Source organism: Macaca thibetana, chromosome 20 (assembly GCF_024542745.1).
Source record: "Macaca thibetana thibetana isolate TM-01 chromosome 20, ASM2454274v1, whole genome shotgun sequence".
In the NCBI taxonomy this organism is placed as follows: domain Eukaryota; kingdom Metazoa; phylum Chordata; class Mammalia; order Primates; family Cercopithecidae; genus Macaca; species Macaca thibetana.
This window is the reverse complement of record NC_065597.1, coordinates 12368649-12383616: the sequence shown is the minus strand read 5'-3', so window position 1 is coordinate 12383616 and position 14968 is coordinate 12368649. Positions and strand designations below refer to the sequence as shown.

The 14968-nt window shown below is 45.1% G+C and overlaps 1 protein-coding gene across 2 annotated transcripts in view; it reads right to left on the bottom strand.

Moving 5' to 3' along the window:
- The window catches only part of UTP4 (UTP4 small subunit processome component), a 39084-nt gene that overhangs the window by 11921 nt on the left and 12195 nt on the right, over window positions 1-14968 (bottom strand). For both annotated transcript variants that reach the window (XM_050773335.1, XM_050773334.1), the window contains exons 6-12: window positions 14395-14606; window positions 6447-6618; window positions 6250-6341; window positions 3449-3545; window positions 2719-2783; window positions 1216-1338; window positions 47-203 (exon numbers count right to left, since the gene is read on the bottom strand). In XM_050773335.1, coding sequence (XP_050629292.1) covers window positions 47-203; window positions 1216-1338; window positions 2719-2783; window positions 3449-3545; window positions 6250-6341; window positions 6447-6618; window positions 14395-14606 — 918 coding nt within the window. The remainder of the gene's footprint in view (window positions 1-46; window positions 204-1215; window positions 1339-2718; window positions 2784-3448; window positions 3546-6249; window positions 6342-6446; window positions 6619-14394; window positions 14607-14968) is intronic.

Here is a 14968-nt window from a genome sequence, read left to right as displayed (position 1 = left end):
TCTCAGACATGACAAGTCTCCCCATGGCCAATTACCAGATTCCCACCTGACTGAGGCTGGAAAGCATGCAGGTGCTTGATGCTTCCTCCCGACAGCTGAACAATATGCAGAGCTCCTTGATTTGATGCCACAAAGAGCTTTGTTGAATCTTCAGAAAACAAAATCTGAAGGGCACAGCGAAGGAATGGTGGCATTTTGGAAACCTTTGGGTGAACCAATAATAAAAGTGAGAGAAGGGAGACCTACAGCCCATCAGAAACAATCACAGCTAGGCTTAAGTTACATTAATGCTCCCTGTCTCTAAGTAAGCCAACTGACTCAGGGCACAGAACACTGGTTTCTCTCCAGAAACCTATACATCCCCCTTTCATCTCTTTAGTACATATTCACTTCCCTATCAAGGAAATAACTAAGTCACACATGAAACCACTAAACAGAAAAGCCTTAACTTTACTGCCTGTAGGGCATTACCCTATCCCTCTAAGAACATATTTCAAAACTTCAAAATGGAAATAAAGGCTGGGTGTGGGCCAGGTGCAGTGTCTCACACCTGTAATCACAGCACTTTGGGAGGCCGAGGGGACGGATCACCTGAGGTCAGGAGTTCAGGACAGCCTGGCCAACGTGGTCAAACCCCATCTCTACTAAAAACACAAAAATTAGCTGGGTCTGGTGGTAGGCACCCGTAATCCCAGCTACTCGGGAGGCTGAGGCAGGAGCACTCCGGCCTGCGTGACAAGAGTGAAAGTCGGTCAAAAAAAAAAAAAAAGCCAGGCGCAGTGGCTCACGCCTGTAATCCCAGCACCCAGCACTTTGGGAGGCCGAGGCAGGTGAGTCACCTGAGGTCAGGAGTTCAGGACCAGTATGGCCAATGGGTGGTGAAACCCCATCTCTACTAAAAATAGGAAAATCAGCCAGGTGTGGTGGTGGGCGCTTGTAATCCCAGCTACTCAGGAGACGGAAGCAGAAGAATCTCTTGAATCCAGGAGGCAGAGGTTGTAGTGAGCCAAGACCGCACTGGGCGACAAGAGCAGAACTTCGTCTCAAAAAAATAAATAAATAAATAAATAAAACAGCTTTGTAACAGCCCTCTCCAAATCTCCAAATAGTTTTTAACTGAGCAAGGATTCACATCCAGTTGATTTCCACTTCACACAAAAATGACATATTTAGGAAGTTTCCTCTTATGTGACCAGACATTGGACTATCACTTACCCTTTTGAGGCTTATGTTGTCATGTTCATAATTCAGCCGATAGAGAAAAAACCGAGAAACTGTAGAATAGGCTATCCAACTTCCACACGGGGAGATACAGCTGCAGATAATGTTCTCAGGACCCTGGCAATATCAAGAATCAAGATGAACGTACAATTAAACTTCACATAACGAGGTGCACTGGGACATGACGCCTCAAGCTCTTGCCACTCTGGACATATCCACAGATAACTATACATAATCTCGATCCTCGTGTGGTCTGTGTTACTATGATGATCTCAGAGGCAGAGTACCTAAAAGGCATGGCTTTGATTTCCAAATCCAAGAATGGAGGTCTATTCTTATTTTGGCCTTTTGAATACTTCATAGATAGCCTCATACTATACCCCAACTTCAGAAACCTGAGCAGGGAGGCATTTACTGAAGGAAAGCTCAGGAGGATAGGTGGTTTGGAGTACTTATTTTCTGTTTTGTCTACAACGTTCTGCTTTAAAGACTTCTAAGAAATAGCAAATGAAAAACATTTGGAAGCCAGGTCCGGTGAGTCGTGCCTGTAATCCCAGCACTTTGGGAGGCAGAGGTGGAGGACTGCTTGAGCCCAGGAGTTCAAGATCTGTCTGGGCAACATGGTAAAACCCTGGATCTACAAAAAATTAGCCGGGCATGGTGGTGCACACCTGTAGTCCCAGCTACCCGGGAGGGTGAAGTGGGAGGATCACCTGAGCCTGGGAGGTTGAGGCTGCAGTGAGTCGTGATGGTGCCACTGCTCTCCAGCCTGGAAAACACACTGAGACCCTGCCTCAAAAAGTAAGCAAACAAACAAAAAACCAACCAACCAAACAAACAAAAAAGAATCTGGAGAATAAAGAAAAGTTGAAAGTAACATTTATGTAATTTTTAAAAACTCACAAAACAAAATGTTTTTTTTTCATTGTATATGCTTTTGTACTATTTGAGTTTTTAAAAATATGCACATGGCCAGGCGTAGTGGCTCATGCCTGTAATCCCAGCACTTTGGGAGGCCAAGGCGAGCGCATCACCTGCGATCGGGAGTTCAAGACCAGCCTGACCAACCCCGTCTTTACTAAAAATACAAAAAATTAGCTGGGCGTGGTGGCGCATGCCTGTAATCCCAGCTACTCAGGAGGCTGAACCAGGAGAATTGCTTGAACTCAGGAGGTGGAGGTTTCGGTGAGCCGAGATGGCGCCATTGCACTCCAGCCTGGGCAACAAGAGCGAAACTCTGTCTCAAAAACAAATGAATAAATAAATAAATGCACATTATTTTCATAATAATATCAAAAGAAGAGAAACCTATTTCCTGTATACATCCATCTAATAAATCCTCAATGTCCTACTTATAATCACAGGAAACCCAGTGCTGGTGACACAGTCCTTCATTCAAATAGTTTTAGAATTTATACAATTTGTGGTGTAAACTAACCTCAAAATTCAGAATGGGAAAAACGTTCTAGATTTCAGAGCCTAAACAAACTTCCTTACCTTTGTCTTCAGGTGCAGTAAATGATCTGCATTTTTAGAGAGTGGAAGAGTATCCCCATTCTTGCCTGAAACAAGAAACTTCCCTGAGATTTCTCTTATGAAAGAGAATTTGTACATTTTTTTTCTTCTAAAAAGTCACTCCCTGGAAGAATGGAATCTCTATCCGGGAGAAATCAGAAAAATGTAAGCTCACAACTTTTGAGGTGTATATGAAGAGGAAAACAGTGAGTACTTCCTTTGCTTCTACCTCTGATACATCACTAATTCCCTGAAGCTCTATTTCATAGCCAGGCACGCAGGTGGAGTCTGTGTGGCCTCAATTTTAATCCACTGCAAAAGAGAGGACTCACACATTTCCTTAATAGGTCACACAAAAAGGCCACTAGGCTGTCACTCCAATAAGATCCATGTGATCTTCTTTTTCGTACAGGATCATCATTACCCATCATTAAATCTTGTTATTTTCCAACAGCCTGTTTTCTTCTCAGTTACTACACCCTGCAGCGCACCACCACAAGCCATAAACCTTTAAGAGATGATTCAATATCCTACTAAAGATTCTAATACTCTAAATAACTTATTTGCTTTATCTAATGGGTGGGTAAACCATTAGTTAAAATGGACATAAAAGTCTACTTCAGTTTTTCTATAAGCAGAATTCCAACCGCAATTCTGATTTCTGGCTTCTCTCTCCAGTTTTCTTATTGAAAAAAACGTGCTCTCATTTTACCTGTTGCAACTGTGGATCCCAGTCGCCAAAGTTCCAAGTGATGAGCAAACTGGAAGAGGAGAAGCTGCCTCTTTTTAGAACAGGAAATGAGACGTCGCTATATCCAAGAATCAAAAAGTTAAAAAATAAGTCAGGGTCATCTACTGCCTCAGTACCAGATACAGCAGCACCACCTTAGCACATTTTTTACTGCTGAAATCCATTTCCTTGACAAATATTTCCTAAGTACTCCCATATACCAGGCACTGCCCTGGGATCTATGAACACAATGATGAATTAAAACATAGCTACTGCTCTCAAGATGCTTCTAAAGGGGTGACACAGAACTAAATCAGCAATAAGACTTTAGTGTGACAAGAATTTTAACACGGCTAAACACAGTATGTACTGAAAACTAAGGAAAGAGGACTTCTAACCTAGACGTGTGGTGGTAAACACAGAAGTCCAGATGAGGTTCACTGGGAAAGACCAGTCAGGCGAAGGAGGCAGGGCAGAATGTTCTGAGGAGGGCGATGGCATGTGACATAGCTCAAAGGTAAGAGTATTTGCGGGAACAAAAAGACCTTGAGAGTGGCTAGCCTGGGTGGGGGTGCTACAAGCATGAGAGGTGCTACAGGAAGCTAAAGGGCCAGGCCTGGATGGAGACAGGTTCTATAAGACACACTAAGGAAACTGTCTTTATGCTGAAGCCAACAGGGATAATCAAAGGCTTTGAAGCATGCAGCAATGAACAAAGTTGCTTTAAAACAGATCAATGGGCCTGGAGCAGTGGCTCATGCCTGTAATCCCAGCACTTGGGAGGCTGAGGTGGGAGGATTGCTTGAGACCAGGAGTTTGAGATCGGCCTGGGCAAGATAGTGAGATCTTGTCTCTATTAAAAATAAATAAAAAATAAAAAAATTAGCCGAGGCTGGGCGCAGTAGCTCACGTCTCTAATCCCAGCACTTTGGGAGGCCGAGGCTGGTGGATCACCTGAGGTCAGGAGTTCGAAACCAGCGGGGCCAACATGGTGAAACGCCGTCTCCACTAAAAATACAACAATTAGCCGGGCGTGGTGGCAGATGCCTGTAATCCCAGCTACTAGGGAGGCTGAAGCAGGAGAATCGCTTGAACCCAGGAGACCGAGGTTGCAGAGAGCCGAGATCACACCACTACACTCCAGCCTGGGCAACAAGGGCAAAGCTCCGTCTCAAAAAAAAAAAAAAAAAAAAAAAAGAAAAAGAAAAAGAAAAAGAAAAAAAGAAATTAGCTGAGCGTGGTGGTGGATGCCTGTGGTTCCAGCGACTCAGGAGGCTGAGGGGGGAAGACTGCTTGAGCTCAGGAAGCAGAGGTTACAGTGAGCCAAGATCACACCACTGCAATCCAGCCTGGGTGATGGAGCAAGACCTTGTCTCAAAAAAACAAAGACAAATAAAATAAAATAAAATAAAATAAGATCAATGAAGAATAGGCTAGAATGACACAAATGGAAATAAAAGGACATGATTAAGAAGCTACTGTAAAGGAACCCAGATGAGAAAAGACATTGATCCAAACTAGGATGATGCCAGCATAGACAAAGAGAAATGAATGACTCGATTCAAGAGATTATGAGGACTATGTTCAACTTTATCAAACTATATGCATTAAATATGTATGGTTTTTAATATATCAAATATGCCTCAATAGAGCTGTTGATCGACCGATCGATCGATCGATCGATCTCTACAACATATGTATAAAGATACTCATGAGTAGACTCAATGAGGTTTACTAGTTGAATGAATGGGGCAGCAGGTGTGGGGAGCAAGTTCTCTAGCTTGGGAAGATGGTACCATTTACCTAGAACACTGGAAGCCTGGGTTTTCCTGCTCCCACCCAGAATAGAGCCTACTCTGAAAGACAAACTAACAAAATTCCCATAACCCACAACTAATTGGAAAAGGGAAAAATTCCCCCAGAAACTGAACTAGGTGTGCTGCTGCATATCTCCTACCCCCCATAAATGTCTTTGCAGTGGCTTGCCTCAAAAACAGAAGGAATGAAGAAGGAGCTACAGAAAGTCCTACAATATCTCCATGTCCCAGATGGTTAAAAAAAAAGGGGGGGCTGGGTATGGTGGCTCACGCCTGTAATCCCAGCACTTTGGGAGGCCAAGGTGGCAGTATCACAAGGTCGGGATATCAAGACCATCATCCTAGCTAACACAGTGAAACCCTGTCTCTACTAAGAATACAAAAAATTAGCCGGGTGTGGTGGTGGCGGGCACCTGTAGTCTTAGCTACTTGGAAGGCCGAGGCAGGAGAATGGCGTGTACCTGGGAGGCGGAGCTTGGAGTGGAGTTGCACCACTGCACTCCAGCCTGGGTGACAGAGTGAACCTCCGTCTCAAAAAAAAAAAAAAAAAAAAGGCCTACAAGACTGAGCGTGGTGGCTCATGCCTATAATCCCAGCACTTTGGGAGGCCGAGGCAAGCAGATTACCTGAGGTTGGGAGTTCCGAGACCAGCCTGACCAACATGGAGAAACCCAGTCTCTACTAAAGATACAAAATTAGCCAAGTGCGGTGGCACATGCCTGTAATCCCAGCTACTCGGAAGACTGAGGCAGGAGAATCGCTTGAACCCGGGAGGTGGAGGTTGCGGTGAGCCAAGATCACGCCACTGCACTCCAGTCTGGGCAACAAGAACAAAATTCTGTCTCAAAAAAAAAAAAAAAGTCCTACAAATTTGCCAAGCGTGAGCTGTGTTCAGAGCCTTGTGGGACAGGGGGACAAAGGGATGGGGAGATGAGGGGTTGGCAGGGGCTTGGAATGGACACTTACGTGGGGAAAGGTGATTTTTCGGAGAGCGGCATCGTAATTCTTTACCTCCACCTTCTCCATGAGAGGACGAATGACTAAGTGGGTGTCAGTGCCTGGTAAAGCAGGGGAGAAGGTGTACAGAATTAGAAGTCGTCCTGCACGAGAACAGCCAGAGCTGGGCAGGGTAAAGCAGCAGCCTCGCCAGGAGGGGAACCCACCTCCAGATATCAGTGCTGTTGGGCTGTGGGCCACAGTGCGCACGTCGTGAGTGTGATGCTGGAACGGTTTTGTCCGCACCCACTGCTTCTCACTGCTGTTAGATGTCACAGGGACCAGCTGAAAATGGAAGACTGTTCCCTCGGCTGTGCCCACCACAAAACTGTCTTCTTGCTGAGGAATTAAATCATGAAGGAGGTACATGTAAGCAAAACAAGGTCTGGTTGGAAAAATATTCCCTGAGGTTTTCTGTCTCAGCAGCTTAGGCGTAAACCTATGCCCAGAATCAGTAGGAAAGTTATAAGGGTCTTTTCCCTCCAGAAGCTAAGGATTCCATCAGAGGAGCAAGCTCAGACACTGGTAACAATGCGCCCCCTACTGACAAAATTAACAACGTCTAGAGTAGGAACAACACAGCTATGCTTCATATATACAACACAGATCTCCTTAGAATAGCATTGAGAGATAAAATACCTAGAACCTATTTGAGAAATTTAAATCCTTCGAAAGATCATAAGAGAAAACCTAAACAAAGAAATCCATAGCATGTTATTTAGTAGGAATATTTAACATGATCAAGTTATTATCACTAAAGAAACGTATTAAACCAATAAAAATACTGACAATCCTTTATTTAGAACTAGAACAGGTGTTTCTTAATAATGTTTATTTCATTAAAAATATCCAAGAAACATCAGTCAGACGTGGTGGCTCACTCTTGTAATCCCAGCACTTTGGGAAGCTGAGTTGGGTGGATCACTTGAGGCCAGGAGTTTGCGACCAGCCTGGCCAACACAGTGAACCCTGTCGCTACTAAAAATACAAAAATTAGCTGGGAGTGGTGGCGCATGCCTGTAATTCCAACTACTTGGACGGCTGAGGCACAAGAATCACTTGAACCTGGGAGGCAGAGGTTGCAGTATGCCAAGATCGCACCACAGCACTCCAGATTGGGCGACAGAGCAAGACTCTGGCTCAAGAAAAAAAAACAAAAAACAAACAAACAAAAAAATACAAGAAACACCAATAAGAAAGTTTCTTAAATAAACAAGGTGGGCAGAGCAGCACAAACCTATAGTCCCAGCTACTCAGGAGACTGGGCAGGAGGATCACTTGAGCCCAGAAGTTGGAGACCAGTCTGCACAACACAGTGAGATCTCATCTTTATTTTTTATTTTTTTATTTTTATTTCTTGAGACAGAGTCTCCCCCTGTCACCCAGGCTGGAATGCACTGGCATGATCCCGGCTCACTGCAACCTCTGCCTTCCCAGGTTCAAGAGATTCTCCCACCTCGGCTTCCCAAGTAGCTGGGATTACAGGCACACACCACCACATCTGGTTAATTTTTGTTTTTGTTTTTTTTGAGACGGAGTTTCACTCTTGTCACCCAGGCTGGAGTGCAATGGCACAATCTCAGCTCACTGCAACCCCTGCCTCCTTGGTTCAAGCCATTCTCCTGCCTCAGCCTTCCAAGTAGCTGGGATTATAGGCATGTGCCACCATGCCTGGTTAATTTTTGTATTAGTAGAGACGAAGCTTCACCATATCATCCAGGCTAGTCTCAAATTCCTGACCTCAGGTGATGCACCCTCCTTGGCCTCCCAAAGTGCTGGGATTACAGGTGTGAGTCGCTGCGCACGGGCTTGCATTTTTTTTTTTCAGTAGAGACAGGGTTTCGCCATGTTGGCCAGGCTGGTCTCAAACTCCTGACCTCAGGTGATTCGCCCACCTCAGCCTCCCAAAGTCTCATTTTTAAAAAGAATGAAAGAAATAAACAAGAAAAAAACAAAACAAAACAAAAAAACATAACTCACAACACAAACAAAAAACCCAAACAAGAGTAGTAATGTGGCTGGACTATGATGGCTCACATCTATAATCCCGCACTTTCGAAGGCAAGAGAATCACTTCAGCCCAGGAATTTGAGACCAATCTGGGCAACACAGTGAGACTGCATCTCTACAAAAAACGTTAAAAACTTAGCCTGGTGGTGCATGCCTGTAGTCCCAGCCACTTGGGAGGCTGAGGTAGGAGGATTGCTTGAGCCTAGGAGGCGGAGGCTGCAGTGAGCTAGGATTATACCATTGCACTCCACCTAGGTGACAGAGCAAGACCTTGCCTCAAAAAAAAAAAAAAAAAAAAAAGTAACGAAGATACACATCCAAAAGACCTGAAGGCAGGAACTCAAACAGCTTTGCAAATACAGACTGAAGATTCCTAATCCAGGGCCGGGCGTGGTGGCTCACGCACCTTGGGAGGCTGAGAAGGTGGATCACTTGAGGTCAGGGGTTAGAGACCAGCCTGGCCAACATGACGAAACACCGTCTCTACTAAAAATACAAAAATTAGGCCAGGCACGGTGGCTCATGCCTGTAATCCCAGCACTTTGGGAGGCCGAGGCGGGCAGATCACGAGGTCAGGAGATCAGGACCATCCTGATTAACACGGTGAAACACCGTCTCTACTGAAAAAAAAAATACAAATAATTAGCCAGGCGCGGTGGCGGGCGCCTGTAGTCCCGGCTACTAGGGAGGCTGAGGCAGGAGAATGGTGTGAACCCGGGAGGCAGAGCTTGCAGACAGCGGAGATTGCGCCACTGCATTCCAGCCTGGGCAATAGAGCAAGACTCTGTCTCAAAAAAAAAAAAAAAAAAAAAAACAAAAATTAGACAGGCGTGGTGGCATGAGCCTGTAGTCCCAGCTAAAAAAAAAAAAAAAAAAAGGATTCCTAATCCAAAATCCTTTTTGAGTGCTAACATGACACCGCAAGTAGAAAACTTCACATCTGACGTCATCTGCTGGATCACAGTCAAAACTTTGTTTCACTCATAAAATGAATAAAATATTGTACAAAATTACCATCAGGCTACGTGTATCAGGTACATACGAAACATAAATGAATTTCTTGTATAGGCTGAGGTCCCACTCCCAAGATACCTCATTATATATATGCAAATATTCCAAAATCCAAAAAAAATCCAAAATCTGAAACACTTCTGCTTCTAAGCAGAACCAGATCAGAGACACTCAACCTGTACTTGTACCACAATGTTCAGAGCAGCATTATTATTTTGTTTGCTTGTTTGGAGATGGAGTCTTGCTCTGTTGCCCAGGCTGGAGTGCAGTGGAGCGATCTCAGATCACTGCAACCTCTGCCTCCCAGGTTCAAGCGATTCTCCTGCCTCAGCCTCCCGAGTAGCTGGGCCTACAGGTGCACACTGCCACACTCAGCTAATTTTTTTGTATTTTAGTAGTGACAGAGTTTCACCATGTTGCCCAGGCTGGTCTGGAACTCCTGAGCCAATCCACCCGCCTCGGCCTCCCAAAGTGGTAGGTTTACAGGCATAAGTCACCACACACGGCCTATTATTATTATTTTGAGCTGGAGTTGCAGTCTGTTGACCAGGCTGGAGTGCAAAGGCACAATCTCAGCTCACTGCAACCTCTATCTCCCGAGTTCAAGCAATTCTCCCGCCTCAGACTTCCAAGTAGCTGGGATTACAGGCGCGTACCACCACGCCGGCTAATTTTCGTTTTTTTTTTTTTTTTTTTTTTTTGAGACGGAGTCTTGCTCTGTTGCCCAGGCTGGACTGCAGTGGCCGGATCTCAGCTCACTGCAAGCTCCGCCTCCCGGGTTTACACCATTCTCCTGCCTCAGCCTCCCGAGCAGCTGGGACTACAGGCGCCCGCCACCTCGCCCAGCTAGATTTTTGTATTTTTTAGTAGAGACGGGGTTTCACCGTGTTAGCCAGGATGGTCTCGATCTCCTGACCTCGTGATCCGCCCGTCTCGGCCTCCCAAAGTGCTGGGATTACAGGCTTGAGCCACCGCGCCCGGCCTAATTTTCGTATTTTTAGTAGAGATGGATTTCATCATACTGACCAGGCTGGTCTTGAACTCTTGACCTCAACTGATCCACCCGCCTTGGTCTCCCAAACTGCTGGGATTACAGGTGTGAGCCACTGCGCCTGGCCTAGAGCAGCATTATTTACAATAACCAAAAGATGGAAACAACCCAAATGTCCACTAATAGATGGATGGATAAACAAAACACACACTTAAATATTATGCAATCTTAACAAGGAATGAAATACTGATAAAGCTACAACATGGATGGACCTTGAGAACAATATGCTAAGTAAAATAAGCCAGATACAAAATGACAAATGTTATATGCAAATTCATAGGGACAGAAAGTAGAATAGAGGTGACCAGAGGCTGAGAGAAGGGAGGAATGAGGAGGTAGTATTTAATGAGTACAGGTTTCTGTTTGTGGTGATGAAAAAGTTCTGAAAATGGGCCAGGCGCGGTGGCTCAAGCCTGTAATCCCAGCACTTTGGGAGGCCCAGACGGGTGGATCACGAGGTCAGGAGATCGAGACCATCCTGGCTAACACGGTGAAACCCTGTCTCTACTAAAAAATACAAAAAACTAGCCGAGCGAGGTGGCGGGCACCTGTAGTCCCAGCTACTCAGGAGGCTGAGGCAGGAGAATGGCGTAAACCCAGGAGGCGGAGCTTGCAGTGAGCTGAGATCCGGTCACTGCACTCCAGCCTGGGCAACAGAGCGAGACTCCGTCTCAAAAAAAAAAATTCTGAAAATGGATAGTGGTGATAAATGCTGTTCAACAATGTGAATGAATTTTCCACTGAAATGTACACTTTTAAAATAGTTTAAAAGTAAATAAAGTATTGGGGAGAATTACAAAACTAATGGTAAAAAGACTGAAGTTTCGAAAATCTTTTTTTTTTTTTTTTTTTTTTTTTTTTTTTTTTTTTTTTGAGACGGAGTCTCGCTCTGTCGCCCAGCCCAGGCTGGAGTGCAGTGGCGCGATCTCGGCTCACTGCAAGCTCCGCCTCCCGGGTTCACGCCATTCTCCTGCCTCAGCCTCCCGAGTAGCTGGGACTACAGGCGCCCACAACCGCGCCCGGCTAATTTTTTATATTTTTAGTAGAGACGGGGTTTCACCGTGGTCTCGATCTCCTGACCTTGTGATCCGCCCGCCTCGGCCTCCCAAAGTGCTGGGATTACAGGCGTGAGCCACCGCGCCCGGCCGAAAATCTTTTTTTTTTTGAGACAGAGTCTCTGTCACCCAGGCTGGAGTGCAGCGGCACAATCTCGGCTCACTGCAACCTCTGCCTCCCGGGATGAACTCCCTGAAATATCTTACTGGTTCCCTCAACAATGAATTACAGAAAATCTGACTTATTTCCATTTCATACTTGTATGAATCATGATTATAACTTCTTTCTGTCTAATCATCATTTAGTAACTTTTTTCACAGATAAGGAAACCAGAGATCCAAAGGGCTTAAAGACATGACAAACATGGCCACCTGGCCCCAAAGCCTGTGCTCTGGGCACACCACACTGCCTTAACCTCATGCCAACTCCTTTGTGGGGTCATGACTGTGTAGCAGAAAGGAAAGCATTTTCCAAGGACAGCACATAAGGTGGCTCTGAGGAGCCGCTCCCTCATCTCTAAAGACACTACTTGAAAACCATTAGCCTAAGACAAAAGTGGACATACCCAGCAGCTTAGGAACTCAAACACTCCCCAACCTGCAACTACACAGTTTACTTCATTTCTAAAAAAAAAAAAAAAAAAAAAAAAAAACCCAACAACAACAACAAAAAGAAAAAGCCAGAGGTGGTGGCTCATGCCTGTATTTTCAGCACTTCGGGAGGCTGAGGCAGGCGGATCACCTGAGGTGAGGAGTTCAAACCAGCCATGGTAAAATCCAGTCTCTACTAAAAATACAAAAATTAGCCTGGCATGGTAGCATGTGCCTGTAATCCCAGCTACTTGGGAGGCTGAGTCAGGAGAATTGTTTGAACCCAGGAGACGGAGGTTGTAGTGAGTCGAGATTGTATCACTGCACTCCAGCCTGGGCGACAGAACGAGACTGTCTCAAAAAAAATTTTTTTTAAGGGTAGTCTTCTTAAAGTCCCATCCAGAAAGAGATTTGGAAGGCAAGGACTTCTCCTTTACTCTGTATTCTATCTCTCTTAGGTGAAATTATTATTATTATTATTATTATTAATATTATTGAGATGGAGTCTCGCTTTTGTCGCCCAGGCTGGAGGGCAATGGCGTGATCTTGGCTCACTGCAACCTCTGACTCCCAGGTTCAAGCGATTCTCCTGCCTCAGTCTCCTAAGTGGCTAGTATTATAGGTGCCCACCACCACACCTGGCTAATTTTTGCATTTTTAGTAGAGACAGGGTTTCACCATGTTGGCCAGGCTGGTCTCAAACTCCTGACCTCAAGTGATCCGCACGCCTTGGCCTGCCAAAGTGCTGGGACTATAGGCGTTGAGTCACCATGCCTGGCCAATAATTAACTCTTAAGTATAATTATTACAACTGCTGTAGATTAAAACTCTATTTTCAAAGGGGAATTTATCCCACTCATTTCAACTTATATCACTATTATCACTTACATGTGACATCTATGTTTTTCAGGGCTTCAGCATACATCAAACTGTTCTCAAAAAACCTGTGATATGGAATAGGAACACTACACTAGAATATGGATGTCAGCATGTAGGATAGCACATCATTCTCAAACTAAGGAGATAAAGAAGGAGGTATTCAACAAATAAAGTCACTTTCCATGTCTCACCGCTAAAATACTCAAAGGTTTCTGAATGAGAATTCATGTTACCATTCTTCTACAATATTATGTCATAGAAAATAATAGGCGGGGTGTGGTGGCTCATACCCGTAATCTCAGCACTTTGGGAGGCCAAGGCAGGCAGATCACTTGAGGTCAGGAGTCTGAGACCAGCTTGGCCATCATGGTGAAACCATAAACATATAAAAATTAGCTGGGCACAGTGGCGGGCACCTGTAATCCCCTCTACTGAGGCTGAGGCAGGAGAATCGCTTGAACCCAGGAGGCAGAGGTTGCGGTGAACCGAGATTGTGCCACTGCACTCCAGCCTGGGCGACAGAGCTAGACTCTGTCTAAAAAAAAAAGAGAGAGAAAATAGGCTGGGCACAGTGGCTCACGCCTGTAATCCCAACACTTTGGGAGGCCAAGGTGGGTGGATCACCTGAGGTCAAGAGTTTGAGACTAGCCTGGCCAACATGGTAAAACCCCGTCTCTACTAAAAATATAAAAATTAGCTGGGTGTGGTGGCGGGGGCCTGTAATCCCAGCTACTGGGGAGGCTGAGGCAGGAAAATAGCTTGAACCTGGGAGGAATGAGCCTAGATCACGCCATTGCACTCCAGCCTGGGCGACAAGAGGGAAACTCCGTCTCAAAAAAAAAAAAAAGAAAAGAATACTACTACTAAATAAGACATTTTGGCCAGGTGCCGTGGTTCCTGCCTATAATCCTAGCACTTTGGGAGGCTGAGATGGGAGGATCTTCCAGCCCAGGAATTTAAGACCACCTTGGGCAACACAGGGAGACCCCATCTCTATTTTTTTAATTAAATTAAAAATAAATAAATAAATACAAAGGTTTTAAAAAAGAAGAATTCATGTTACCAAAGGAAAAGAGGCCTATCTGTTCAACACAAATCTACTTGAGGATTATTCAAATAGAAGAAAATGAACATTTTTAAAATCACTAAAAAGTTATCTTCCAATGTTCCAAACAGATAGGAAGCAGCAGAGCACCTGGACAGAGAGAGAAACAGTGCTTCTCGAGATTCTTCTAGGCTGCTGCACCCTATCTACAATCAGACAAGATGAACTGGAGGTGAGCAGTGTCTGAAGAAAATCTCAATGCTAACTAATCTCTTGGAGAATCCTGCATTCTCTAACCAATTGTTAGATACTATGGAAACAATGTGGGTTTTCAGATGCATTTTCCTAAACTCATCTTCCTCCAGTACAACATCGGGATCAGGAACCAGTGTTCGTGGCACATCACTAAGGCTGCTTTCTCTGCTCACCCCCGAGGTTGTACATCAACCACTCTAAACAGGGACTGTACTCACCTCAGCTACAGCAATGGACTGCACATCAGCATTAGCGATGAGATGGCTCTTCACAAGCGTCCCAGTGGCTGAGTCCCAGAACTGCACCTTCCCAGCAGAGTCCACACTTATGACAGTGCCATCGGACAAGAAGGCGACACCCCACACGATGCACTTCCGTTTAGACACACCCATATGCTGCCTGTCCACAATCATCTTATGAATAGCGCTTCCTGAAAATTCAGAAAAGCACATCTTTGAATGGTACTTATTTCTCTGTTTGTCTTCAAAATCTGTCTGCGGCCAAAGTGGGAGGATTGCTTGAGCCAAGGAGTTTGAGGCGAGCCTAGGCAACAAAGTGAGACCTCATCTCTACAAAACAAAACATAACAAACCAGCCAGTGGTAAGCATGATATGGTATGTGAGCTGACTGAACACAGTCAGCCTATAAATGGTAGTTCTGGTTAACCTGATCTGGGAACTCCAAAATGGTTACCTGAAGAGAAGGAGTATTGGGAGAGCCTGATAGGAATGGGATAGAAGGTGCGAGGGAGGGAGGAAGGGAGGGAAGAGAATGAGAACAGAAACCTCTTT